The sequence below is a fragment of the Lepisosteus oculatus genome, chromosome 11, assembly GCF_040954835.1.
Source record: "Lepisosteus oculatus isolate fLepOcu1 chromosome 11, fLepOcu1.hap2, whole genome shotgun sequence".
Taxonomy (NCBI): domain Eukaryota; kingdom Metazoa; phylum Chordata; class Actinopteri; order Semionotiformes; family Lepisosteidae; genus Lepisosteus; species Lepisosteus oculatus.
The window spans coordinates 3335842-3361062 of record NC_090706.1 but is presented as its reverse complement, the minus strand read 5'-3'; the positions used below and the strand labels follow the sequence as shown (position 1 = coordinate 3361062).

The following is a 25221-nucleotide window of genomic DNA, read 5'->3' as shown; positions in this document are numbered from 1 at the left end:
CTATTGAAAAGAGCAGAAAGAACACCTAGGAAGTCAATGATCCATTGCAAGAACGCAGAGGTCCACTGTACTAACCTCCTGGGAACGACGGATCCTGCGTCAAATCCCACTGCTGCACAAGGGCAAAGCAAGGAGAGGCTCCACTACAGTGGAGCCGCTGTAGCAATGCAGCTGTGTGCAAACTGTCTGATATTAGAACACAGATTGACCAAAGGAAATGTTTTCTGCAGTGTTAGAAATTAAGCTGTGATTACACAGGAGCAAAGGTGAATTTCCTTAAAGCTTTATTCTCCTTCTGGAGTAAAATGCTTACAATTTCGGTTTTCATGATACAAAACGCGGAAAACTAGGGCAATCAGCAAAGATGTTTACTTTGATTACCTTACGCTGCAAGGCAAGCAACTTTCTAAATGCTCATATACCTGGGATTCCAGCATTGCTCTTTTTATATGAGCGTTATCCTACACATTGTGATACATCTCCCTCTCAGCAACCTTTCTGAATCCCCAAAGAGAAAAGACAGTACTTTTCTCATCACCCATCTCCTACACCGACAGCTCAGAAATCACAAAACAGCAGATATTCCGCTGCCGTGTTGCTGAATCTAGACCAGCCCATGAATAAAAAAACAACTTGCAACCAGCCACATAAGAAAAAGCATCAAGTGCATTCCATTCAGAAATGAGCTACATGTAGAATTTCGTATGACAAATGTGTCCAAAACCAGAAACAAGCCTGTTGTCCTACCAGCATGACATGATAATACAAGAAGGCAAAATGCAACTGAAATTCAGTTTATTAATGAACATTAACAGAAGCTTAATTTAACCCCTTCTGCTTCCATTCTGAACAAGGCATGATTTTCCCCCGAACGCAATCTAGCTGCTGTACAAGGAACGAAAGGAAAAACAGAAATAAGGTGTGAAAATCCTTTTTTTTTTGTTTGCAGAGTCCAAAGGGGCATAGTATTGAACGCCATACTGAATCTGAATGAGCCATGGAGAATAGTTTCTGTCACTGCTGGATGCATTATTGAGAATGCACTGCTTTTCACGTTGAGTTAACAGAGAGGAATCAGCCTTCCACATGGCTGCACTAAACCTCAAACTCATACTCAAAGTACTGGGGGTCGAAGTAATGGATCCTGACGTAACCATCTTCACCACCGCTGCTGTAGCTGCGAAGAGACCAGCAGAGGAACAATTTCAGGGCATATTTGTGCCAGAGACGACAAAACCTGCATTGTCGTTCCAGGCTACGAGGAACAGAATCCTCTATTTAAGAGCTTCTGTAAGAATTAACTAGTGTCTTCATCTCCAGCCCTTGTGAGGTCAGGCATCACATGTGCACACACCCTCACATAGGTACCCACACGCCCGCATGCATAGACCCACCTGTGCTTTGGCATTCCAGATCGACACCAGCATTTACAGTACTGCATTGTCATCATTCCGACTGTCTATGTATTACATTGCGCAACCACGTTATTTTGTCTTCTGTCCTATTTGTGTCACTGTCCATCACACTGTAAGGTTACCGACTCAATACTCTGCCTGGGCTAAAATCCAGCCGTGCCCTGCCCACCAGGGGGAGCCAGAGGCGGGGTTTGGGGTTCATATTCTGGACCTTGTGATCACAGGCTTCAGTCTGTTTTAGGACTTGAGTGTGTTGTAGCTACAGAGTCAGACTGTCTCTTTGCCGTGTTTTTCTGCAAAGCCCAGCACCTTCACAGCGGAGTACTTGCTTACGTGGCAGATGTGGGTTTGACAATCCCTACATCTCACGAGCAAACCTCACGGAAGCAGCGATACTCCTCGGAGACACCGCAGGTCACCTTGTGATGTCATCATTGTTCTGCCTGCTGTACTCGAACCCCTGCGCAGAGGTTAGAAGCCTCACCTCTTTCCATCCGGATGGAACGCCACGCAGTTGATGGGGCCGAAGTGTCCCTTCACTCTGCCGAACTCCTCTTCAAAAGCCGCGTGGAAAAACCTGGGAGAGGGACACAGGGAGAGAAATCTCACAGGATCTGGCAGAGTTTGTCCATCAGCATTGGAACATGACAATCACTGGCCTGTCCAACCTCCAGAAAACACATGAACAGCACGAACCGAAACCTTGCCTTCTCAGGTCGAATTTCAAAATCGTTCTTGTTCCAATACTAAAACGTGCTCTAATGGCATCTAATTTTGGCTGAAAAAAGGTATTAAAGCATGCTGGCTATAGTAGCTTTAAAGAGGTCAGAGACATCCATGTTTTGACACTCTGCAAGGTTCATTCTGCCCATCCGGAAAAGCAGCGTGGCTGTCTTACTGGAGCCAGGCTGGTCACTGTGGCTCCAGAATCAGCCTATCCGATTAATGTCTACTCAAGTCCCAAGGTGCTCGGTTCGCTGCATGCTGCTGCGAGACATTCTGGTCATCATTACTGACCAGCATGACCCAAACACATCACTGACTATAGATTAGTGGCCCGCAGACACCACTTTAGCCAAGACTCAAGGCACACAGAGAAGATGAAAACAGCATGGCCAACCCAGCATTCCAACCCTATCCGCCGACATTCACTTTGAAAGGCAGAATGGAACTCGGTTAGACGTTCTTAAAGGCGTTTCCCTCTGCAGTTGTCCAGATGCAGGTTGGCCTTCTGGGCTCACCTGGCTTCGAACTTGCCAATCCTGGTGGAGGTGGTTGTGACTTCCATGGCTTCCTGCCCTCCTCCCATCACCACCTGAGGACAGACACACCAAGAGCCATGCTTGAATGCTGACAATCATGTCATTTCAGACGGAATCGAGCCCAGGGCCAGAGCACCGTGGATCTGCGCCTGTGGCTGGAAGGTTGCCGGTTCGTATCCCGCGGCCGACAGAGGAATCCCACACCTCTGGGCCCCTGAGCAAGACCCTTAACCCCCAACTGCTCCAGGGGCTGACCGTGCGCTCTGACCCCAAGCTTCTCTCCCTGTCTGTGTGTCTTACGGAGAGCAAGTTGGGGTATGCGAAAAGAAATTCCTAATATGAGAAACTGTATTTGGCCAATAAAGTGTTCTATCTAACCAGTGCACCACCATGCTGCCCAGATTCTCAATTAACATCTGACAATCGGCCCCGTGTGCAGCCGTCACAGAAACGCACCACGTCACCGAAAACGAGGGCCGCTCAGGCATCAGCCCAGGCCGCCTGCATGCAGGACACCGGGCTGTGACAAGCGTGAACCTTATACTGCGCACACACAGCCGAGCACGACACGCTTCCCCGAAACAAGCCTGTTAGACCGCCTGGCAGCGGGACTCCAAACGTTATCCGATGTTCCCGGCAGCGATTCCCATGAAGGATGCAAGAGGAATTGAGAAAACGGCCTGCTCTGGTTCCAGACCACATCAGGAAAGGACAGAGACTCACTGCTATTACCTGTTCTTCATTGTATTCACGATAGGCAACATGAGCATACACCCCTGACTAAAACAGGACGATGAGACACTGGGCAGATCCCAGCGCTATAGGCTGGGATGAATTTCTTGAGGAGAACTCGACTGTAACGTGTAAAAAAACCAGATCTGCCTACAGGTTTAAAACGATCAAGGTTCCAAGACAAGTCTAATGCCAGGGAGCGTTCATTTACCAGCCGGGGGTGGGAAGAGTAACTTATCCAAGACCAATGCAAGCGCGGAGATCCAGAGAAACTTCCGCAAAACAAAAAAGTGCTGTGGTGTGACTGAAAGATGGTGTTCAACATGAAGATCTCTTACATGGTCCATGATGGGGGAAATGGCGGCGGAGTTCACCGGTCTCTCGGTCTTGAAGGTTTTGATGTGATCCAGCGACGTTGAATCAAACAACTGCAAGAGCAAGAAACGGAACGCCGATGAATGAATCTCTGAACTTGCACCGCAGAAGCAGTGAGAAATTCAGGGGATACAAACATCTGTCACCAGGAACTGACGGGCCTGACTGCACTGTAAAAACAAGCACTGCAAGCAATACTCTTCCCACTATCTCAGGCTTGTACCGATAGTTGTGAGAGAGGAGAATGAAGTGTCCCAGACTGAAAAAAGCAAGTACTTGGCATCAGAATGTATGTTGTCTGCCGCTGGGCTTTAGCCAAGAGCTGTGCCGACTGGCCCTTGTTAAAACACTGAAGCACCAAAACGCAGAAAACAGACCGAAATCAAATACATCCTTTCCCTTGACTCTCCGAGTGAATTTTCCCCACCCCCCTCCGAGTCAAGCAGGCCCCTACAACCTTGGCCGAGTTGTCCTTCGAAGCGGTGATGACCATGGTGAGATCCATGGACGTCTGGATGTCATTGATCTGCTTGGTGTGCTCCTTCACATTCTTCAGCACCTCTCCTGACTGCGGGGGGGACAGGATAAAGAAGAGCACTTGCTTGACATCATCCTGAACAGAATATGGGTATTATTCCACAAAGCAGGAAATCCATAACTGATCTCTTGATGTTTAATGCCTCTACTGGGATGTTTAATAATACTAGCCCTGACACAAAGACGCAGAGGCAAGGGGTTCCTCGGTCATTCAGAGCTCCTGTGGAGTGACAATCCTGGAAGACTGTACTTTTCTTAAGGAAAATGGGAGCATCCAGCCTTCTGGGATTGTGAGCTGGAGCCCGATTAAAAATCCTTAAAACTGCAAAAAGAGTTTTCACATTCCAGCACCATAGGTGAGAAAACGGGGAAGAAAATTAGCACCTCTGTACAGATCATGGAAGCACATGTATGATATATACAGGACATTCAGAGACTGATGCCTTTTGCTGGTGACTTTGTCAACATTTTGTCAAACTAGCTAGATTTATACATTTTTAACTCATTCACCCAGTCCTTAATGAGTTACACGCCACGTGAAATCAACTTTTAATCCCATTCTGGGAGGTCGGAAGGCTACGCACCTTGGCACTGAACTGGTTAATTTCTCCATTCTCGTGCCCAGCGATGACGAACTCGCCCAGGGGACCCCACACTGCGCTGGTGACCTTTGACTCGCTGCACGGAACCGACACGTACGGGGTGTTGTCCTCTGAGGAGAGAAAGCAACGCTGCCCGTGAGCTTCGGATAAACACAGAGAACCGCAGTCGAGCCGGTAGGTACGCAGAAATGTGTGCAGGGAACTGCACTCCAACTGAGCGGTCTGATCTGTGACACAGCAAACCCTTGACGCTTATGCAGAGCAGCATGTTGGATTTTGCAGCGCCAAAGTGCTGTACGTGCAATGCTACAGAGAAGTTACATGTTTTTCATTGCATTGCACAATTATTAGAGATTCGTACCTACAGGACCATGTCACCTGCTGTGGGCAAGATAAGAACAACGGTCCATCAGCACGCCGTTATAGTGCAAAAACTAAAAAGTGCAGTTTTCGGCCATCGGAAAGAAACTGCGGGTGGCTTACCGATCTGAGATGGGTCTCGGAGATCAAAGAAGTTGAGGTAACACTGATAACCCATCTGCTTGTCTGTGGAGAACATGATGATGTTCCCGCTAAAGTCGAAGCCACAGGTCCTCACCGCCGAGCTAGTCTTCAGAAAAGCCAGCTGTTTGCCTGCACAGACAAACACTTCAATGTCAATAAACCGGAGCAGGAACCACAGAGTGAGGCAGCAGAGACCTGTAACAGCTTGTGATGATGGCCAGTGATGCTGTACCTGACCTTCTACAACAGGTGGGATTCATGCACAGTGACCAGGACCAGTAGCAGAGAGACCCTGAAAGCAATGAGAAAAAGCAGGGCCCAGCCAATATACTCAGCACAAACTATCAAGACCCAGGACTGGGAGACAGATCTACAGCACAAACATTACCGCAATGCAAAAAAAAAACCCTGAAATTAGATCGAAACTGAATTCAAGGGAAAAGTACACACCTGTCTCGCAGTCCCACAGACGGCAGCTGTTGTCTGCAGAGCCCGTCAACACATTTTTTGTGTCCCCTGTGTCCTCTGGTTAAGGTTTAAAACAAAGTGACAAGGAGAACAGGCACAGATGTCTCCCCAGCACAGGGCATCTCCGCGTACCCACTGACCCTCCACACAGCCCCTTGAAAAACTGCCGACTGGTCACCTTCGCTCCCGGGCAGAAAAACGACTTGCAACAGAGAGGATTCAAGACAGTAAGGAGCATCACCAGTAACTGAAGCACACATGTTCCCAGCACAATCAGACGTGCTTCCAACTGCTGCAACAGATCGCTGTGTAAAAAAAAGTGCCTTCTTTTACTACTTTTAAATTCACTGTCCACAACAAGATCCACGGTGTGGAGTCTCGTCAGACGCCAGAACCTCGGTTTCAAATATAACCCGCTCGTCTCGATGCAAAGACTACAACTACCGCCGCTTTTCCAGCCGCCAGAAGGAAAGGACCTGCGTCAGTCCCAGTGTTGCTTTTAGACGAGTAAGAAAACCCCAGGGGACCCTACTACTGGGAAACAATTCATTACGGTTTTTCTTGACGGATGCAAGTCTGGAACAACAAAAGATTGAAACTTCTTTGCAAAAGGATACAGTCCACGTCCACACACCACACGGCTCCAGTGTGCCCATTGTAGGTGCCCAGCCTCTCTCCGTTCACCGAGTACCACACGTTCACCACCTGGGCACAACACCGCAGAACACAACCGTAAACACCACGGCAAAAGCGTCTCTCTGCAAGCCGTCGAAATTAAGACGCAATTTAGTGCAATTAAGACGGGGAAATCAGGGGGAAAATGATCGAGTCAGGCAGGCAAGATAAGAAAAACTTGCATTAAGGTAAAATTACAGACTTCTCCCCAATGAGCGACGACAGACACCAAAGGTAAAAGAAAAAAACACTCAAGGAAACTCGTACTGTGTCTTTAGCCACGGAGAAGAGCAGGTCTCCTTCTCGGTTGTACTTGATCTGTGTGATGGACCGTTCATGGCCCTGCAGAAGAATGGGTTTCTGAAGAAAAACAAGAAGGGCAAAACCGTGAGAGGGAAATAAGACTCACGATCACAGTTCACCGCGAACGCTCTTGACGTCTGCCCGGAGGTCAGTTAATTCCCCATCGTTTTTCCTATCATAACGGGTTGTCATCTTGGAAAGGTTAACGGGTTTTACCAAATCAACTAAAACAATGTGTGAGACAAGGCAAAAATAATCCAGTGGAAGCGCTACTAGTTGAATGAATCCAGTAAACTTTCCACTCCTTAAAACGAACGACACTTCAACTGGCACACAGCAAGAATCTGAAAATTTTACATTATGAACGGGATTTTAATTCCACTTTATAACTTCTTTAAAATATCAAGAATATCCAATAACAGGCTGAAGCACATCGTCATGAATTGAAAATCCGCCTCCATAGTTTCGGCTTGGCCACCCTCTGGTCTTGACTAACGCAGTTTAGATACCGATTAACGCCCAAAACAGCAGATATCCGACTGGACTCACCATCTTAGCTCTTTTTAGTATCGGATTGTAAATCTGATCCCTTCTGCTGATTATTTGTTTGAAATAATGAGAATGAAACAGCAGGCTAGTAAGGCCTTAAACAACAGCGTGCGCCACTACACTACACACCCGGCTAAAAGGAAAGAACTACTTCCTGGGTCAAAGTTGAAAAAAACGAGTCACGTGACGTTGCCAGGTTTTTTTTTGGTGTGGCGAGTTGCTATGGTATCTTTAGGTGAGCCGTTTTCATTTCCTAACAATAATCATGTTGTAATTTTAGTACGTTTAATAATTTTATCAGAAGGTGGTGTAGGATGCATTAGTTCGGGTTTTAAATGTTCGATGTTATAACCCGAATTATAGTACATGGCTGATACCGTGACAGAGGCATAGTGTTGTCATACTGGTAAATAAACTATTGTGAAAACGACATTATTTGTGCAAATAAAATGTCCAGAACTGAAATATTATTTTATATGGTCCTGGGATTCATGACAAAGACCCGCTCACTTCACCCTCTTCCCATAGAAACGTGAACACGTACGAACAATAGTCTTTTTTATTAACCAGTACAATTACTGTCCATGTTTTGGCCTTTCTTACAGCGGAAGTGCTGTGCCTGTGTGTTGTGTCTGTGCTGTGGGGAGGCACCAACCCTTTCCTGAAAAAGGGTACTGAGGGCATAGAAAGAGTTAAGGAGTGCAACATTGTCCGGCAGGTCGTAGCCGAAATTAAGTTTCTGTTCCTCAACGTCCAGGTGAGCCCTCTGCCAGCGTGGACGCGTGGCTTTGTCCAACCCTGAGCACCTTGTGAAGCTGACATCACTCTTCAGTTTAACTGTTAAAAACAAGAAGTCAAATAAGTTCTGCGAGACCCCCTAGTTAAGTCCTGTTGTGTTATAGCTACAGGCGTTGCAGGGACTAATTCAGTTAAGTGTAATTGGTAAACTATGCATTTGTTTCAACCTGACACGTATTGCTTTCTTTTAGATTTTATTTTCCATTCCTAATTTGCTGTTTCTTTTTCAGTATTTGGTGCCCTTCCTCTTAAATCAAAGTGGATCAGTAGTGTATTATTGTACACTTGCCACCACAGGTGAGTATGATCTGAGTATTTAACACATTCCAGTAACCCAACAAGTCATTTTAAATCCACAAAGGCACAAAAGTTAGTGAAGATGTTGCTTTGTGTGGTTTAGTTAATATTTTTATAATAGCCCATGTTTTCATTCATTAAGTTTTCCCTACGCCCAACTGTATTTTACCTGGTCCTGTCGGTTTGTTCATTTTCACCCTCTAAGTCACCACGGTTGTTCTCTTTCAACAGATTTGTCACTAGCTGTGCCTGTAACCAACTCTCTCACCTTCCTGTTCACACTACTTACAGGAAGGTTCCTAGGTGAAGAGTTGGGAGGAAAACGTGAGTCATTGCCTTTTGCTTGTTTTTAACACCAAAGATGTTTTTTTCTTACATCGGAAGGGGATTTTTGAGAATCGTATTCCAAAGATCTAGAAAACACCCCTGTTAATAAAAATCTTAACATGCCATCCAGATTAATTCTAATCTGAAAACGTTCAATTACTACTTTGGTTTTGGTGGTGGCTCTTTCTTGGACGGTGGATAACTTGGAAGTATACAGTATGTAGGAAAACCACGTTACGAATGAATGGAATAAAAGGTATTAATGCCAGGTAACAATACCTCTCGATTGAATGAGTTTAGCTTTAGGATGTGGACGTCTTAAAATTAAATATGATTTCCTCCTTGCTAAGGAAGTTAAATGTCAGTACTGCTAGTTTTAAGGTGTGGAAATTAGCTGACTAGGCTCTTGTTAAAACTCCTGTCAAGACTCATACTACATGCAGTAATATCTGTGAGAGACGCATCACTTCTCCATTTGATGCTAAGTGTCCTATCAGGTGCTATCTTGCTGGTTGTCAAAAGAGTAATAGTCTCCTGTTCTTGTCCATGGGTGGGCCAGGACTAGGTGGTGTGGGCCAAGTTTAAAGAGACAAATTTTCACTTTCACAGCAGGTTGAAAACAAGGAGGATGATAGCCTGTACCAGATTCTGCTGTTTGGAGGGTTCTTGAAAACTGCACTCTGTTTCTTTGGCAGGAGCTGTCTTCGGGATGTTTCTCACTATGATTGGCGTTACGTTATGCGTGGCGAGTTCTGTGGGTGAGATGACCCAGAATGACCAGACTTAAAATAGATCACAGGCCGTCTGGAAGGAAGAGGATAATATGGATCGATAATACACCAATGGGATCAAGAATCTGAAATGTTGCATATGGAATTGAGGGGCTATCATCCACCAGGTGGTTCTGTATAATAACTTATGAATCCAGCCTTTGTGTGGTCCTGCTTTCTTGCACTGGAGGATCTGAATGTGGATGTGGAGTTTCTCCACTTGTATAGCGTCAAACCCAGATACTATAAAAAAAAGGAAAAGCTGCTACTTGAGCAAGTTTGACAAAGGAGTCACTTCTTGCTGCTCAGGAAATTCCAAGTGAAGGAAGACTACTTGTTACAACAACAGAAATGTTTAATGCCTTTTTCACATCATTTATCAACACAGCTTTAAAGGTTTTCTTTATCCATTCTTTTCATTGTATAAATATTGAACTGTGTTTTTTTTGCTCTGTACAAATATGAGCCATTGTGTCAGAATGTTTTGTTCTGGTTTTATCATCACCCAGGCTGAATAGTGGGTAGAGAGTAGTATTACTCAACTGTGATGTAGAAACAACTGACCAAAATGTGTGTTGCATATTTTGGGAGACTAAATCTCAATAAGTGGTGAATTTTAACAATTTTAAAATAAAATTTGGACACTTTTTGTAAGACTGGTTTTAAATGCAGCTAATGAAAAAAATAGAGGTAAAGAAAATTCATAGAATAAAATGATGAAGAAAATTGTGATATTAAAAGCATATATATACTTCATCATATTATTTTATGCTATGACTTACACCATTATAACAGGAAATACTTCCAATTGTTAATGATATACATTATGTTGACTTGCATTAAACAAAATATAGATACAAAAATGGTCACATATCCATAATCAGAACTACAGAATTAATCTAGTCATGCAGGGAGGCAAATTAAAATGTATAGGCATTATTCAAACATTGTACATTAAAACAAACGTAATGCTATTATAAATCAAGATCTAATGTTCATGGTTTCTCTATTACAAGATGAAGTTGATAATAGCAGCCACATTACTCTCGAAAGGTCCTTACAGTTCTATATCATATTTAATTTCTTATTACTTTCTGATATAAAATGTAAAAAAATGCAGCAGTTTGTAATGAAGGCCGAGTCCTAAATGGTTCTTTTCCTTTTAAAAAGGCACAGATTGCATTGCTTGTGTTGCACCACAGAGTATTAATAAGGCTTTTCAGGTTCTGCAGTGTGCAGGGGGCTGGGGGTCTTTTCAAGCCTCTTGTCTGTGGGTAGACACGTAGCTTGCTCTGCCAGTGTGTTGTCCATCGCTTAAATCTTGTGAGTTACGATTTTCTGCAACAGAATCAGCTTTGTTTTCCCAAGGGGTCATCTCCTTAACCAAAGGAAAAGAAGTACCTTAGTTAGTAAAGTTAAACACAGTGATGATTTGAGACTTCTCAAGATTTTATCTACACCTTACCCGATTTTGTTGGTGATCATTTTCATTTATTACTTCATCTTCAACCGTTTCTGCTACTCTCTGACAAATACAGAACGAAAATAGAGATTAGATTAGACTTGCAGGCTGTTTTCTTAAGTCTTTCGAAGTAGCATGCCTTCAATATTTGGTCTCATCAATCTGAGCACCAAAGTGCTATCATATTTTTAAGGCTATTAATTTGGCTGACGTTTTGTCATCAAAGCAGCTTATGTTTCTTCCCATTTCCAGCTGAGCATGTTGGGAGTTTTCTGAGTTAGCACCAAGCTCAAGGGTACAGCAGCTGCAATATGAGCTCGCAGCCTTCCAGGTAGTCCAGCCCCAACCACTATTACACACTGCTGCCACAGCTGAGGTGTTTCATCCATGTGGTAGTAAAATTACAACAACTGAGCTACTGTGGTGTTAAAAATTGAAATTGAAGCTAAAAGAGCTCATATAAGAATTCCAGCCTGCAGTTTACAGCAAACCTGTAGTACATGGAAGTCGGCTCTATAACAAGCAACTTTCCAATCGCCTCTTATCCTTTTAAAAACCTCAGAAACAAATGGTCAGCTTCTCTAAACAGCTAAGTGTCACGTAGTTCTTGGCAGGGTTCACCTGTTGCATTTCTTACAGAACACAACGTGAGCATTCGTTTTTTTAAGGTCCCTCTCTTATTTCTCTGATTGGCATGCGAGTCAGCGCTGGTACGTCCTGCCTGTCGACGAGGAGGGCCGTGTGGATGTTGGCGGAGGCGCAGTAGCTTGCGGTACCTGGTCGACAGGGAGCTCCACGGCGGTGTTCTCGTCTTCCGCCACCTCTGCTGCGCCTTGCACCTCCCGCCTCACGCGGTTTCCTTTAAAGACCCCCTCCTCCCCTGCAACACACCCGTCATCGTGCTCTGTGAGTCGCCCCTCTCGTCACAAGCGTCTTGGAAGACGTAAAACTTAACTCGAGCACGTTTTAGAGTCATGGCTTTGCTTTCTCTTCCCTCCAGCAAGAAAGGCCAAGAAATACATTACAGAAAAATGAAACAGTCTATTGACAGATTGTTTAGCCAAGTGTATATTGTAAACTTACACTGTAGTATTTATCGCAAACAACCGAAAGGACACAGTAGCATCCATCCACACCAGAGACTCTGCGGGTGTGCAGCGGCTGTTTTGCTCATTAACAGGTACTCGCCTTCTTCCTTCCTCAGAGGAGGGGGTTTGGGTTGGTCAGTTCTCTTCTTCCTGACCCTGACTGGTTTGGCATAGAAGATGGAGTCTTCTTCCTTGGCGTTCTTCCTGGGCTTCCTGCGCACGGCCCGGTGCGCCACCGCATTCCCGTTAGTCTCATCCCCCGTCGACCTCACCCGCCGGCCGTCCGACTGCAACACGCAGAAGGAGAGTGACCAGGGCGGCCCTGGGCGCTGAGCAGGGCCGCAGAAGGCACGAGAATGGGCTTTACCTCTCCAGGTGATTCCAGCAGGCCAGGGTCACTGTACCCATCCTGTGGGACACTAACTGGTTTCCTGTACTGGCAGAACGAACAGTGGGACTTGAGTAGCACAGCCCTCAACACACCAGAACATCCTGATTGCACAAACACGCTTGTACTCACTGTGCCTTAAACAGAACCTTTAAACCAATTCTGAATTGAATTTAGTCTCTTCTTTAAAGTCTTCAGGGTTCATTAATGTAATTCAAGATCAATGCAAGAATAATAGATTTTTACAACATGTAAAGTTCTACAAAAGATGGCCTACCTCCTGTTTCTTTGTTAAGAATCTCCTTCCTGGATGGCTTCTAAGAAAGAATAATGGAAAAAGATCCATAAAAACAGCCCGACACATTAGAGAAAGGGTAACTCAGTGTTTTCTTACACAATTAGCCTCCTCTACAGCACTTACTCTCTGCTAGCGCACGTTTATCTGAAAGGCAAGGCAATTCTCCTACTTGAAGTCAGCTTACCCTGACACTTTCTTATTCATCCCCATTTCATAGAACTGTGGGCCCATGCACATTATTTCTTGGGACCAAAAAAAGCAAGAAACAGTGCAGTATTGCGGGGTGAATTGGAGTACTTCCATTTAACCCGACACAGGACTTTGATTCAGTGCTACAGTGAATTGCACAATCGCTGATTTGAAATCTCTGAGGGGCATTCAGAGCAGAGCGAACTAAGTTTCCTTGCATGTCAAGATAAGGAGCAGACTTTGCTATTTTCTTGAAATCTCCCTTTCTTGGAATTTCTACTACAACTGCAGAATCTTAATTTTCATATTCCCCAGTACAGAGCTCGTTATGCTGTGTCCTCCCTACCTGAGGTTGTGCAATGGAGCCTTGGGCACCAGGAGCTCCACATACGGAAGTTTCTTGAACTTCTCACTTCCTACAGCGACATAGTACTGTCCGTTCTCCAGCTCTTCGCCACTGGACACAGCGTCCCCCTCCAGCGTGCACAGTCTGCAGGGGGATACAGGGCCACAGCCAAGCAGGGCAGTTCAAAACGCAAGATCAGCAGTCAAAACCTGGTGAACACCGCCACCTGCTGCCCAGATCTCACAGTGTTAGGAAAATCAAAAGCTGGCATTTAAATCCTTACACTTATATAGCACTTTTCTGGACACTTCACTCAGAGCGCTTTACAGGTAATGGGGATCCCCTCCACCACCACCAGTGTGCAGCCCCACCTGGATGATGCGACGGCAGCCATAGTGCGCCAGAACACTCCCCACACACCAGCTCTCAGTGGGGAGGAGAGCAGATTGATGAAGCAAGTTCAGAGATGAGGATTATTAGGAGGCCATGACTGGTAAGGCCAGGGCAAACTGTGGCCGGAATATTGGGGTAACATCCCTACTTTTTTCCCCTTCTTTTTCCAAGAAACGCCCTGGGAGTTGTAATAACCGCAAAGAGTCAGGGCCTCAGATTTACGTCTCATCTGAAGGACGGCGCCTTTTTTCCAGTATAGCGCCCCAATCCCCGTTTGGAGATTTGTTTTCTTATCAGTATTCAATTTCTTGGTTTGAAAGTGTTGAACACCATTATCTTATTCTGATAACTTTTCACGGACCCATCTCACTTCTCTCGGAGTCGGGTTTATTTTTGGAACCGCTACCCATATTCCCATTCTCCGCCCGGCCCCTCGCCCTGACCTCCGCACTGCGCCAGTTCTCAGGTTGGCTCGTTCTGTAAGCATGGTGAGGATACTCCCCCAGTCCTGAAGCATGTTCTTGGGAATGATTAGCCGGAATGGGGGGCACAGGAGATCCCCGTTTCGAAACACACTGTGAAGGGGAAAAAAACAGCAGACTATTAGCTTACCTCGGTTTCTCTGTTGACGGGCTCCTAAGGAAACACAATCCATCCATTTTCAAACCGTGTAATCCAATACAGGATTGTGGGGTAGCTGGAGCCTATCCCAGCATGCAACAGGCACAAGGTGGGATTCACCCTGGATGGACAGCAGTCCATCGAAGGACAGACACAGACAAGCACAAGCAGAAGCACGCACTCACGGCATGGGTCAGTCATCCCAGGAGCCACAGCTGCATTGCAACAGGAAAACCTCCATATTATTTCGACAGCCACTATTGACAAGGCAGTAAACACACAAATCTAACTTGAGTGTAGGTATTTCAGACCTTCAGATCACTTACTGTATGACAGATGGCATGTGTATAGTCTTTCTCCATTTTGCAGACACATTCAGTCGGTAGACTGTTCTTACCTGCAACAGAAGAAATGTGAACCCCATTGAAGCCAAAGGGAGCTCACAACCAGAGTCCGTGCATACATTTAAATTCCAAAGGACAATACACATTTATTGATTACATGAAATAGGAGTGCTAAAGGATGATAAGCCACACAAGATTATCAGAATTAAGTGTGCAAAGGCTAAGTAAGCAAAAACCAAAACCTTTTAAAAATGGAAGCTGGCCCTGATGTGAGCGTGTGTGTGTTTGTCTGCCCTGCGATTTGGATGAAGTAGCAGGGAAAAGGTTGGATGGCCATGTGGCATAAAGTCTATTACTTTCAGTTAAAATACAGGTCTGCCCGGGTCTATGACTTGAACCTGAACAGCAACTTAACTCTTAGAGCACTGGTCACTGGAGTTGATCTTTTAACACAGGAAAAGAGAGTGCTGCTAATCAGCATTAATATTGCAAAACAATATTGTTATGAAGTGTCTTAAAGAATCCAGATAATAATCATACTCTTACACTTACATAGCACTTTTCTGGACACTCCACTCAAAGTGCTATACAGCTAATGGGGATCCCCTCCACCACCACCCATGTGCAGCCCCACCTGGGTGATGTGACAGCAGTACACATCAGCTATCAGTAGGGGGGATAAGACAATAATGAAGCCAGTTCAAAGATGGGGAATATTAGGGAATTATGATTGCTAAAGGCCAGGGACAAGTTTGGCCAGGTCACAGGGGTAACACCCCTACTCTTTTTGAGAAACGCCCTGCGATTTTTAATGATCACAGAGAGTCAGGTATTCGGTTTTACGTCTTATCTGAAGGACGGAGCCTTTTTTACAGTCTAGTGTCCCCGTCACTATACTGGGGCATTAGGACCCACACAGACCACAGGGTGAGCGCCCCCTGCTGGCCCCACTAACACCTCTTCCAGCAGCAACCTGAGCTTTCCCAGGAGGTCTCCCATCCAGGTACTGACCAGGTTCACACCTGCTGAGCTTCAGTGGGCTGCCAGGAGCGAGTCGCAGGTATAAGCAGATAAACTGCTGGCAATAACACAATACACAATATCACAGATAAAATGAGAAACATTTCCAGCTTCAATGCAAAGGGATGTTTGCTGAGATATAGGGGTCCCAGATTCAAAGCAATTGTAAAGTTACTTTGGCTTCACTTGTTTCATTACAATATTATTATTTTATTTTTATCACTTGAAACTAGGGCTTTAAAGAACAGAACTGTTTAATACTAAGTTAATTCCTGAACAGAGCTAGTTCCTGATCCACTCTCTTTAAACATGATCTCTTCTGATTGCACAGCACACGGGAAACACTGGGTTAGACGAGTGATGAAATCTAAAAAACACACTGCCAGAGGAAAAGAAAACCCCTTTGTAACTTTGCACTGTTTACATGCACAACAGTTAAAAACAATGTTGCCACTTTGCTTGAAGGAGCTGGGCCACAGTGTTTATTTCAAACACAAGAGGTGTAGGTATGGGCTCAAACAAGTCTGGGCATGCATAGCTCTCTAATAATCAGTGCAGCCTTAGTTTTGTTCTCCTGAAAGAATGGCTGCTCTTCGGTCTGTGCTGCTTGGGGCTGATCTCCACTGCAGCTCCCACAGTGAGCTTCGCCCCAGCAGCACAGTGCCCTCCAGCCTCCTGCTGTCCTCTCCTGTCAGGGGGACCTGCCCGTGCGGCCGTGGGGCCGTTGCCTGGGTAACCAAACCCTCAGTTGCCACGTCGACCTTCTCCAATGACTTCTGGCCAGTAGTTTTTCCCACAGCTGCTCTGCCACGCCTCTCTCTTGCCAGGTAGGTCACGCGTGTTCGGTGCCTGCAGTCTTTCATTACGGGTAACAGTTTCTCCTTGCTGTGGCCAAGACTGACACACCTCAACCCTGGGTGGCCACAACGTCCAACTCCCAGACCAAAACTTCCTGTGTGAAACAAAGCAACTGCCTCGCGACACTGAAACTAAGGAAACCTAACAACATGCAAGGCGTTCCCCAGAGAAACTGATCCAGATTAAGTGTCTGCTGTAATTTAGGACACCTTGAGGCTGCGTGGAAATCAAAGTGTGATAACTGAGGTCTGAAGAGCTCCCAGGAATGTCACCTGGAACACAAGTGTGAGTCACACAGGGCAGGAGGCTCTGTGAGAGACATCATCGGAGCTACTGCAATCCTTTCAAGTCTGGGCTAACGTTCAAATCACAGGCATGCTAACGGCTGCAGAGGCGTCAGAAGAAGTGTCTTCTGTGCTCTCAGCTCCCATTCTTCTTGTGGTTTCACTCCTAAGTTTAATTAAGTTGTGAATATCTGATTCTTTAAAAGCGGCCATCCGTAATGACACCAAGTGACACCAGAACCAGAGACTCCTGTGAGGAGCTGTTTGTCTCAGAATTGCAGCCGAATTCAGACACTCCTTATTAATACCAAACCAAGACCCCCAGAGCAATCCTGGAGGAACAGAAATCAGAGAGTGTGGTGGCTTGATATACAGAGCTGTTGCTGATGCATCTTCAAATTTAATAAACTGCTTTACATTGTCTTACAAAGCCCCCAATCATATTAATCTTCCAGGTCACTTTTAGCCATCTTTACTTCAGGCAACATGCCACACAAACATTCCTTTATAAAAGAAGCAGTGACAGAGAAGACAAGGAATGAGACAGCCTTGCGCAAAAATACGACACAAGAGACAAATGAGCTTGATCTCCAGCAGCTGTTGTTGAAATGTCCGTGATTAATTTCGCATCTGTCTGTAGCATATGGAAGCGTCGGGAATCTGTGACCAAACAGCGAGCTGTGAGGAGAAGGTCGCTCCAAAGCATATGCGTGCCTGTTTTAAATGAAATCTCTCTGCGGCATGTTTTCAGACAAACACAATACTTCTGACGGTCTCCCCATATGGAAAAACTAATAACATGAGCTACCTCTTTGTCAGACCCAAGAAGATTCTCAATAGGATGGTGAACTACAGCTACAACAGATTACTATCAATAATGGGATAGCAGTTTCTCATAAAAACGGTTCAGCTAAACTGTTCAACTAAAAGTTTTGTTGAGATCTCTCCCCACATTAACCATTTCAAAGCTGCACATTGGCCACATTCAGAAATTTCTTTCTTTTCTTTTGCTATAGCTCTTCTCCTTAAATTAACTTATTCTTCAGTCGGCAGCATCTCACAACAATGTCCTGAGACCTTGCTTGGTGAACTGTGCTTGGTGTTTTTTTCTCAAGTCTTAATAATACAAGGTGACAGCAAGGCTAATGCTGTGTACCTTGGTATAGAAAGCTATTGGTCTGAAAAATCCAGATGAACAACTTTTTCTTTTCACCATTAATGTTATACCCTTAGGCCCGAATCAAGTCAAGAACCTTCCCCCCACCTGTCAGTCACAAATTCTAAACTCTCCAATTCCTGGCATCTTAATCTAAGTAAAGAAATCCTACCAGCAAACAGAAATCCAGATGTGTACGTGCAAAGATTGGCAGAAGAGGCAAAGTTTTAATTTGATCTCGGCCATGGTTACAACTGTAACTCCATAAAACATTTCATCCTTAATCCTAATTTATTAATACTGACAGAAACAGGCAAGTGTTCGTAGCATTGACCTAAAATTAATGCCCAAGCGTCTGTATTTTGTGAGATTTCATTGTATCACTGTAATGAATGTTCCTTTCTCGTTTCGGATTTACAAATCTGTGTGCTAGGTTCCCATCCTGTTAGGGTCAATCTCACTGTATGTTTTGAATTGTTTTAAGGGCCGCTGTCCTTGAAAATGGCTCTTTTGCAATATAAGTGGACCAAAAGACCATTCCCATTAGTGCTACGTGAGTATGACAGACCTAAAAACTCAATTTTCTACTTGGCTGATCAAGGCATAGCAATGGACAACACATGTACTGCTTCCAGCCAAATCACCCATTTCAAGGCTGCACATTGACCACATGCAGGGAATTCCAGTCTGCCATTTATCTTCGCAATCACTGACTGCACTGAGATTAATAAGTAACGTCCTCAGTTTCGCCTTAAAAAAAACGCTTACCTGTATCTCCTCACTTCTCTTTACCGGCTTTTTAGACCCTGGGTTCAAATAGCTACAAATGAAAGAGAAACACGTTAAAAAAATCTCTCCTACAACTAATCATTAAGCTACAATGCAGGTACACAAATGTATAATGAAAGTATTAAAAAAAGTAACAAGTGCTCTCCCGTGTGTCAGTTGTTTCCAGCTTTACCTCTGAGGTTTACTGTACCTTCAGGATCTGGACAGGTACCTTATTATACCTGAATGTCAAATTTGTAAGGTTAGCGGTAAAATAAAAAAAAAAAACTAAATAAAATTAGAAATAAATAACCTTGAACATTATAGTTTTCAGATGGTCACATATCTGGTTTTCCACGTACTTTATAATTCATAGTAACTACATGTGGGAGTCTGACCTTTCTTTCCTCCTTAACCCTCTTAGATAAGCTTCCCTTCACTTTCTCTAATGCATTTTCATTCAGCTCCCTTCCTTCATCTTCTACAACCCCCGGAAGATGGAAAGAAATCAGAAGCATTCTAATTGATCAGTATAATGAAAACAAGGTGACTACTTAGGCCGCAGCATGGTCCAAGTTTAATAATATTTCATCTTCAGGGAGATATCCCAGGAGGGTCCTGGATGTCACTTTGGACTAAGAAGTCTCAGATTACAGGTTCCTTAAGAAAAGCATTTGGAGCCGAGCACCATCACAATGTTTTCAGCCCAGAGATGAAGTGAGAAAGCCTGTTCAACGCGGCGGGGTACTCACTCCAGCCTCTTGAACTTCTCGAAGCCCGCGGCCACGTACTGACTGCCGTTCTGCAGGTCCTGGAGCTCGCGGACCCGATGACCGTCCCGGGGCGTGTAGAGGGTCCTCACGGCCGCCGGGGCCTGGATGCTGTGGGTCACCTCGTTCAGAAACGACTCGAAGGTCAGGAACTGCTTCTGGTTCACCACCAGCTTCCTGCCGTTGAAGAACGGGTCCCCGTTCTTGTACACCACCACGTTCTTAGCCAGTGGGAGCACGGTCCCGTTGGAGGTCATTTTCGTCTCCCACCCCCCTCGCTCCCCACCTCGCAGTTTCACAGGCACTCCGACAAAATCTGGCTGTTACTTTCCAAGTATGAATGCTAAAACAAAGACGGAACAGAGGATTTAGAATTCTAGCAGCAAACACCTTTCTAGGTTTCTGGTTCTCTGGGCTCTCCTGCCTGGTCTGTAGTACAGGACTGCGCTGTGCTGTGAGTATTTCCTGGTTGCTATGGCAGCAAGCACAGCGAAGGCAGTATTTGGAGGCCGAGTCACCTACACCACACACACACACAACCTCCTCAAGGCTAAGTCAATAAGATAATCTCCACACCTCACTCTATTTTTCTGTGTGGCAATGCGGCCTCCTAAAACACAAAGCCGCCTCTTTCACCCCGGCCAGCGGCTGACAATGATGTGCCACTGGACAAAACAAGCAGGACAAATGGCTGAACTCCAGGAGCCGTAAAAGCAAATAAACCAGAAGGAAATATGAGTTTAAAAAAAGTGTTTTGAAAAGAGGCTTACTTGAAACTCAAGAACAATTAAATCCTATAAAAGACCTTTATGTGTAACTCTATTCTAGATGAGGAAACTGTGTGACGATTTAGCTGTGACTAAGAAAACTGTGCTGCTCGTAATGAACATTAAGCCAGCAAATGAGAAACGATCTGGATCCTATTAGCCAACACCTCCCAGAAGGGCAGCTGATCCCTATGCAGTAGAGGATTTTGTTAACATGCAACAGAGAATGCATCTGGCTCTTTATGTGCATGAAGCACAGTAAACAAACTTATTTTCAATCAGAATCTGCACAACACAAAGGCTTTGTCAACATTGTAAAGATACAGAATAAAACAAGTCTGCTGTTATAGAGATATCAGTGAAAGGCATATTTAAGAAGCAAATATGGAATATTATTGACAATATCAACGCACAGGTTCACAAATCCTCATTACGTTTTTAAGAGCAGGGAGAACAGGCTGTAAATAATCCAGCCATGAACCCAATAATACAACAACTAAGATCTACTGGAAAAATAAACAATTTTATTATTTTCAACAAAATATGAAGCCGTATGACTTACATTAAGTGAAAGTGCGGGTATCATGAAGTGAGATTTGAAAAAAAAATTATACATTATTTACAGAAAATTTGCTCATGAAGAACTCTAAAAAAAACAGTACAACTTCCATTTTCCAGTTCACCAAAACATGCTTACATCATTAAATCACAAGATTAACCTTAACCCATAAAGCTATGGGTATGTAAGGCTAATGGTACAAATGCAGAATTAAGCTTTGCATTAAGTTACTTTCCTTTTAGGCTTTGTACTCACTGGTCACTTAAAAAGGCGTATGTTTCCAGCGTTGTGTCAGCTGTCAGTATATCCCATCTAGTATCTAACGAGGTGGTCTGAGAAGCCTGAGACAATTGAGCCAAGTGCTCTTGAACATCTCACTGGTTTTGAAAACCATGACCTTTCCTTCTGGGGAAACAAAAGCCACATAGAAGGAACATCTCCCCAAATCTGAACTGTCTGATGCCACAGTTTTCCACAGCACTGAAGCTCCTGAATTCTGTCCGAGTAATCAGTCTGTCCGTAGATCAACGAGTGACCTTCATTGTTCACGGTTACGGCGTTCCCAGTCTCTGCTTCAGGACCAGATACTAAAAGAATTGAATAAAACAAATGAAGATCAACTTAGTTTAGCTTTTGTCTTCAATGATGGAACTGAATGCAATATAAATGTGGAGATAATCAAGGGAGCAGTAGTATTAAAAAGAAAAGGCCTGGCTGTCTATTATTAAGATAAGGTTTTTTAAAAGAATAATTTATGAAAATTTGAATTTCATAAATTATATATCTATAATGCAAATATATATAGTAAAATCTAAAAATGTTGGATAAAGATTCTAAATAAAATGAATAAAATATAAGTGACTTTAAAGCACATATACTTATCATTTTTAGCATTTGACAGAACTTAAAAGTACAGTAAAATGTGGCACCAGCAATCTGTTTACTTCTCTTCTATACCAACAATGGAGGAAATGTGCGTTTAAGGTGTCGTAACAGACAAATAAGTTCTGGATCCCGAAATGAAGTTGAAACAACTGAGTTTATTGCATGCAAGGAACAAAAAGATCAAAGTATTATAGGTACAAAACTTCCAGTTTAAATGGCAAACTTCAGCCGTTTCTGACGCTAATTGTTACCATGGTAATGGGGGAGGTCACCTGTGTTTGGACATTCCCAAGACCTTGGCCACTTTGAATGGGCGGTTTTATCTTTCCTTCGTTAGGGGGTCTCTATCTTGCAGTTGGAATCTCTTTATCAGTTAACTCCCATCCCTTCCCAGAACTTAAAGGTGTTCAAGCACCTGGAGTGTCTTGTGTCACGAGACGTCTTCGTGCAGAAAGAAATCAGTTAACCCCCTTTTCACACCCTACATCTTTCTTCGAAGGTCATGACACGTCCTTTGCAGGACGACTCACTTTCTTCCGACTGGCTATCGCCTGCTGCAGCCACAGCAGCTCCATCGCCAGGTCGTTCCTGCGGAGCCGCAAGCCCTCGCGGGTCGTGGGCATCTCCCTCCTCTGCAGCCGGTCCCGCGACTCTGGAACGGGACAGGGGCCGCTCCTTACACTCCCGAAACTGGCCCAGGCGCCGAGCCCCGCGCAGCCAGCTCGCCTACCTGCCCGAAGGACGCCGGAGCCCGCGTCCAGAGCCACGCTGTCCCGCGTGGCTGTGGCGTCGGTCCGACTCCCCGACTGTCTCCCGTCCTCCCAGCCTGCGAGCCGGCCCGTACTGTCCGCCTGCGGGCCGGCTCTCGCCTCGCTGTGCTGCCCCACTGCCCTGCAGGTCTCCACGGGGGGGGCGGGGGCAGCGGGATCCTCCGGGGCCTGCTGTTCCCGCGTCCCGGACGCGTCTCTCTCGGGCTGCAGCACTTCAGTCGCTGGGCCCGGCTCGTTCCCGCGGCTCCCAGAGCCAGGTTCCGCCCCAGGCGGGCCTGCAGCTGGACCGTCCTGGCTTCTGGGCCTGGCACCTTTCTGTGAGAGAAAGCCACCGCGGCTGAGGAGGCCTCTGTCTGAACTACTGCTGCAGGAGACTCATGGGGAACAGCACCTGGAGAACACTGCTGGGTCAAGACACACACAGAGCAACCTCCTGCTCCTGCTTGAGGACCTTGATAACTTTCCAGTTGAAGTACAGTGGGCTTACAGAACTGAGGAGCCAGAACATCTATGAACTGGCTTCATCACTCCCTTCTCCTCCCCAGTGATAGCTGGTGTGTGGCAGGTGTACTGCCATCGCATCGTCCAGGTGGTGGAGGAGGAGGAGAGTCCCCATTTCCTTTAAAGCACTTTGAGACGTGTGTCCAGAAAAGCGCTGTATAAGTCTAAGAAATAAATACCAGCTTGACTACAGGAGAGGGGGGGAGGAGTAAGGCTTTCAAAATTGGAAAAAAATGAAAAGAAAAAAAATATTAAACAAATTTTAAATAATCTAACCACAGTGCTGACTCGAGGATGGGAAAACAGTTTGTAATTTTATAGAATGATGTTTGGTGTTTCTGGAGAAAAGACACACATGTTAAACATTGCCAAAATGAGCAGATTTTTCCGAGGGCTAAATGCTTATATTTCAGGCAACACACTTGAATGAGAGATACCAGTTATGAATCCCATGCAATGTCTTAAGGAGATGAAAACTACACCCACAATAGAAAATCAAAATAAATTAGCCTGTGATGATGAACTCGGCTAAAGAAAAAAACAGAAGAGAGAGCTTATGAACTATGTCTGCACATACAATCACAAAACCATATCGACTTATTCATATCAAAACTTAATATCAAATGGGGGTACTTCGGAGATGAATAATTTTATCTTTATGGAAAAGCAATACCAATTCATGCACAAGCACAGTTTACCCACCTCATATGAGAAACCAGGGACAGGTATAAGGTTCCCATGCCATTCTAGATGGCTCAAATCTCCATCTATCTCTCTGACAATTTCTTCATAATCACCCCGCAAACTGGAGAAGTGTCGCCGGACAAGGAACCCGCGGATGAGTGCCTGTTACAGAGAAACAAACCCGAATTACCTGGTGGTTTTTTTAACAGAATTGCCGATTTCGTCTAGCTCTGACTCTCTTCAACGTGCAGAGCTTAAAGGACACGATTAAAGGACGACATAATGTGGTTTACTCTGTCTCGTTTAACATCTACCGTGAGAGACAGTGACATTTCTTTTTCGGATACTGGCTCTTCAAAGTTAATAGAGACATCGTCACGAATCTTTAAAAAGAACCTATCGATTACCTGGAATTATTTTTAAGCGAAGAGGCACACAGAAGAAAGAAACCTTGACTATAAGAAGAACCTAATAACAGAAAGACAACACAGTGTAAGGCACACCTGAAACACTGTCAAGCGGCGCTCCAACTCCGGATTCTCCATTTCAAACGGTCCGCAGGAAATCACATCGTAGCAACTTCCTTAGAAACGGGCTAAACTTCCGGCTGGCAACAGGCCGTCGCTGTCAGAAAAGAATTAGGCCATGTACTGTACTTCTGATATTTGTGCTTCACATAAAAAAACAAAACAAAAAAGGTGTGCTACGTGTGTATATATCCCTGTTATTGGTGATTTGTAATTTGCTGCAGTTTAATTGTAGGTTACATTGTGTTCTTATATATTTGAATTCTGCTACATAATCCACTTTATTTGCCCAAATTGAGCATAATGAGGAATCGCTTGGGAATATCCTTATAAGACAAATCCCAGTATCATGTAATACCCTTGAACTCCTCCTCATAAATTTACGGTTTAGTCAGAAGACACTGGAGCAGACGGGTAGATCACGGGGGAGATATTGTCGCTTGTCGCTGTAGCGATAATTTTATGTTTAGTGTCATGTGTTAATACACTTTAATAATTCTCCCACCCACCTTTATTAAAATTGTTAACAGTTATTCCGTCTCAAAATGGCCCAGTTTCAAGATTTACAGCTAAATGACCTGGAATTCAGCGAAGACCGAACCAACAACTGACCATTTACTCTTTTCAATCAAAACGCGCTGCAAGGCCTTTGAACTGATCCAAGAAGGAGGTCGGAGTGAGATAATAATGTTGTATTATTCTATAACTGCGCTGCAGGCATATGTTGCCACCCGATTGCCTAGAAAATCCTTTTCTTTCCTCTGAACATAATGAATAAATAACTTGAAATACATTCCTGGCCTAGTCTTTGGCGGCCTCTTGTGGCAGGTCGTTCGAATAACAGTTCCTTCACAGTTCGACCTGCAGGAAGCTTAACATTAAGCACATTTTCAGAAACAAAATTAATGCACTTTTCCTACACCAAACAT

General features: G+C 44.7%; 4 protein-coding genes across 7 annotated transcripts; 1 reads left to right on the top strand and 3 right to left on the bottom strand.

Moving 5' to 3' along the window:
- Nucleotides 1-778: 778 nt before the first annotated feature.
- On the bottom strand, nt 779-7554 carry eif3i (eukaryotic translation initiation factor 3, subunit I). The gene is made up of 11 exons (XM_069195411.1): nt 7423-7554; nt 6838-6930; nt 6513-6600; nt 5878-5943; nt 5407-5556; nt 4906-5033; nt 4242-4352; nt 3748-3837; nt 2657-2730; nt 1900-1992; nt 779-1177 (listed from the first exon to the last, which is right to left on the bottom strand). The coding sequence occupies exons 1-11, from the start codon at nt 7423-7425 to the stop codon at nt 1096-1098; spliced, it is 978 nt and encodes a 325-aa protein (XP_069051512.1). The 5' UTR covers nt 7426-7554; the 3' UTR covers nt 779-1095.
- tmem234 (transmembrane protein 234) lies at nt 7489-10268 on the top strand. The gene is made up of 5 exons (XM_015348712.2): nt 7489-7657; nt 8028-8179; nt 8451-8517; nt 8749-8841; nt 9540-10268. Exons 1-5 carry the CDS (start codon nt 7489-7491, stop codon nt 9629-9631), a joined length of 573 nt encoding a protein of 190 aa, XP_015204198.2. The 3' UTR covers nt 9632-10268.
- dcdc2b (doublecortin domain containing 2B) lies at nt 9949-20745 on the bottom strand. The gene is made up of 11 exons (XM_015348710.2): nt 19582-20745; nt 18830-18881; nt 14726-14796; nt 14222-14353; nt 13386-13529; nt 12830-12869; nt 12532-12600; nt 12265-12451; nt 11853-11956; nt 11080-11139; nt 9949-10992 (listed from the first exon to the last, which is right to left on the bottom strand). The coding sequence occupies exons 1-11, from the start codon at nt 19854-19856 to the stop codon at nt 10870-10872; spliced, it is 1257 nt and encodes a 418-aa protein (XP_015204196.2). The 5' UTR covers nt 19857-20745; the 3' UTR covers nt 9949-10869.
- Nucleotides 19859-25023, bottom strand: iqcc (IQ motif containing C). Of its 4 annotated transcripts, none has more exons than XR_011190979.1 (5): nt 24269-25023; nt 23784-23927; nt 22541-22895; nt 21181-21512; nt 19859-19942 (listed from the first exon to the last, which is right to left on the bottom strand). XR_011190979.1 is itself a non-coding variant. In XM_069195414.1 (5 exons), the coding sequence occupies exons 1-5, from the start codon at nt 24308-24310 to the stop codon at nt 21477-21479; spliced, it is 699 nt and encodes a 232-aa protein (XP_069051515.1). In that variant the 5' UTR covers nt 24311-24606; the 3' UTR covers nt 20871-21476. The 4 variants fall into 4 exon arrangements, 3 of the variants coding, with proteins under 3 accessions (XP_069051515.1, XP_069051513.1, XP_069051514.1); XM_069195414.1 differs by lacking the exon at nt 19859-19942 and adding an exon at nt 22341-22462 and having other exon boundaries at nt 20871-21512; nt 24269-24606; XM_069195412.1 differs by lacking the exon at nt 19859-19942 and having other exon boundaries at nt 20871-21512; nt 24269-24838.
- Nucleotides 25024-25221: the final 198 nt, after the last annotated feature.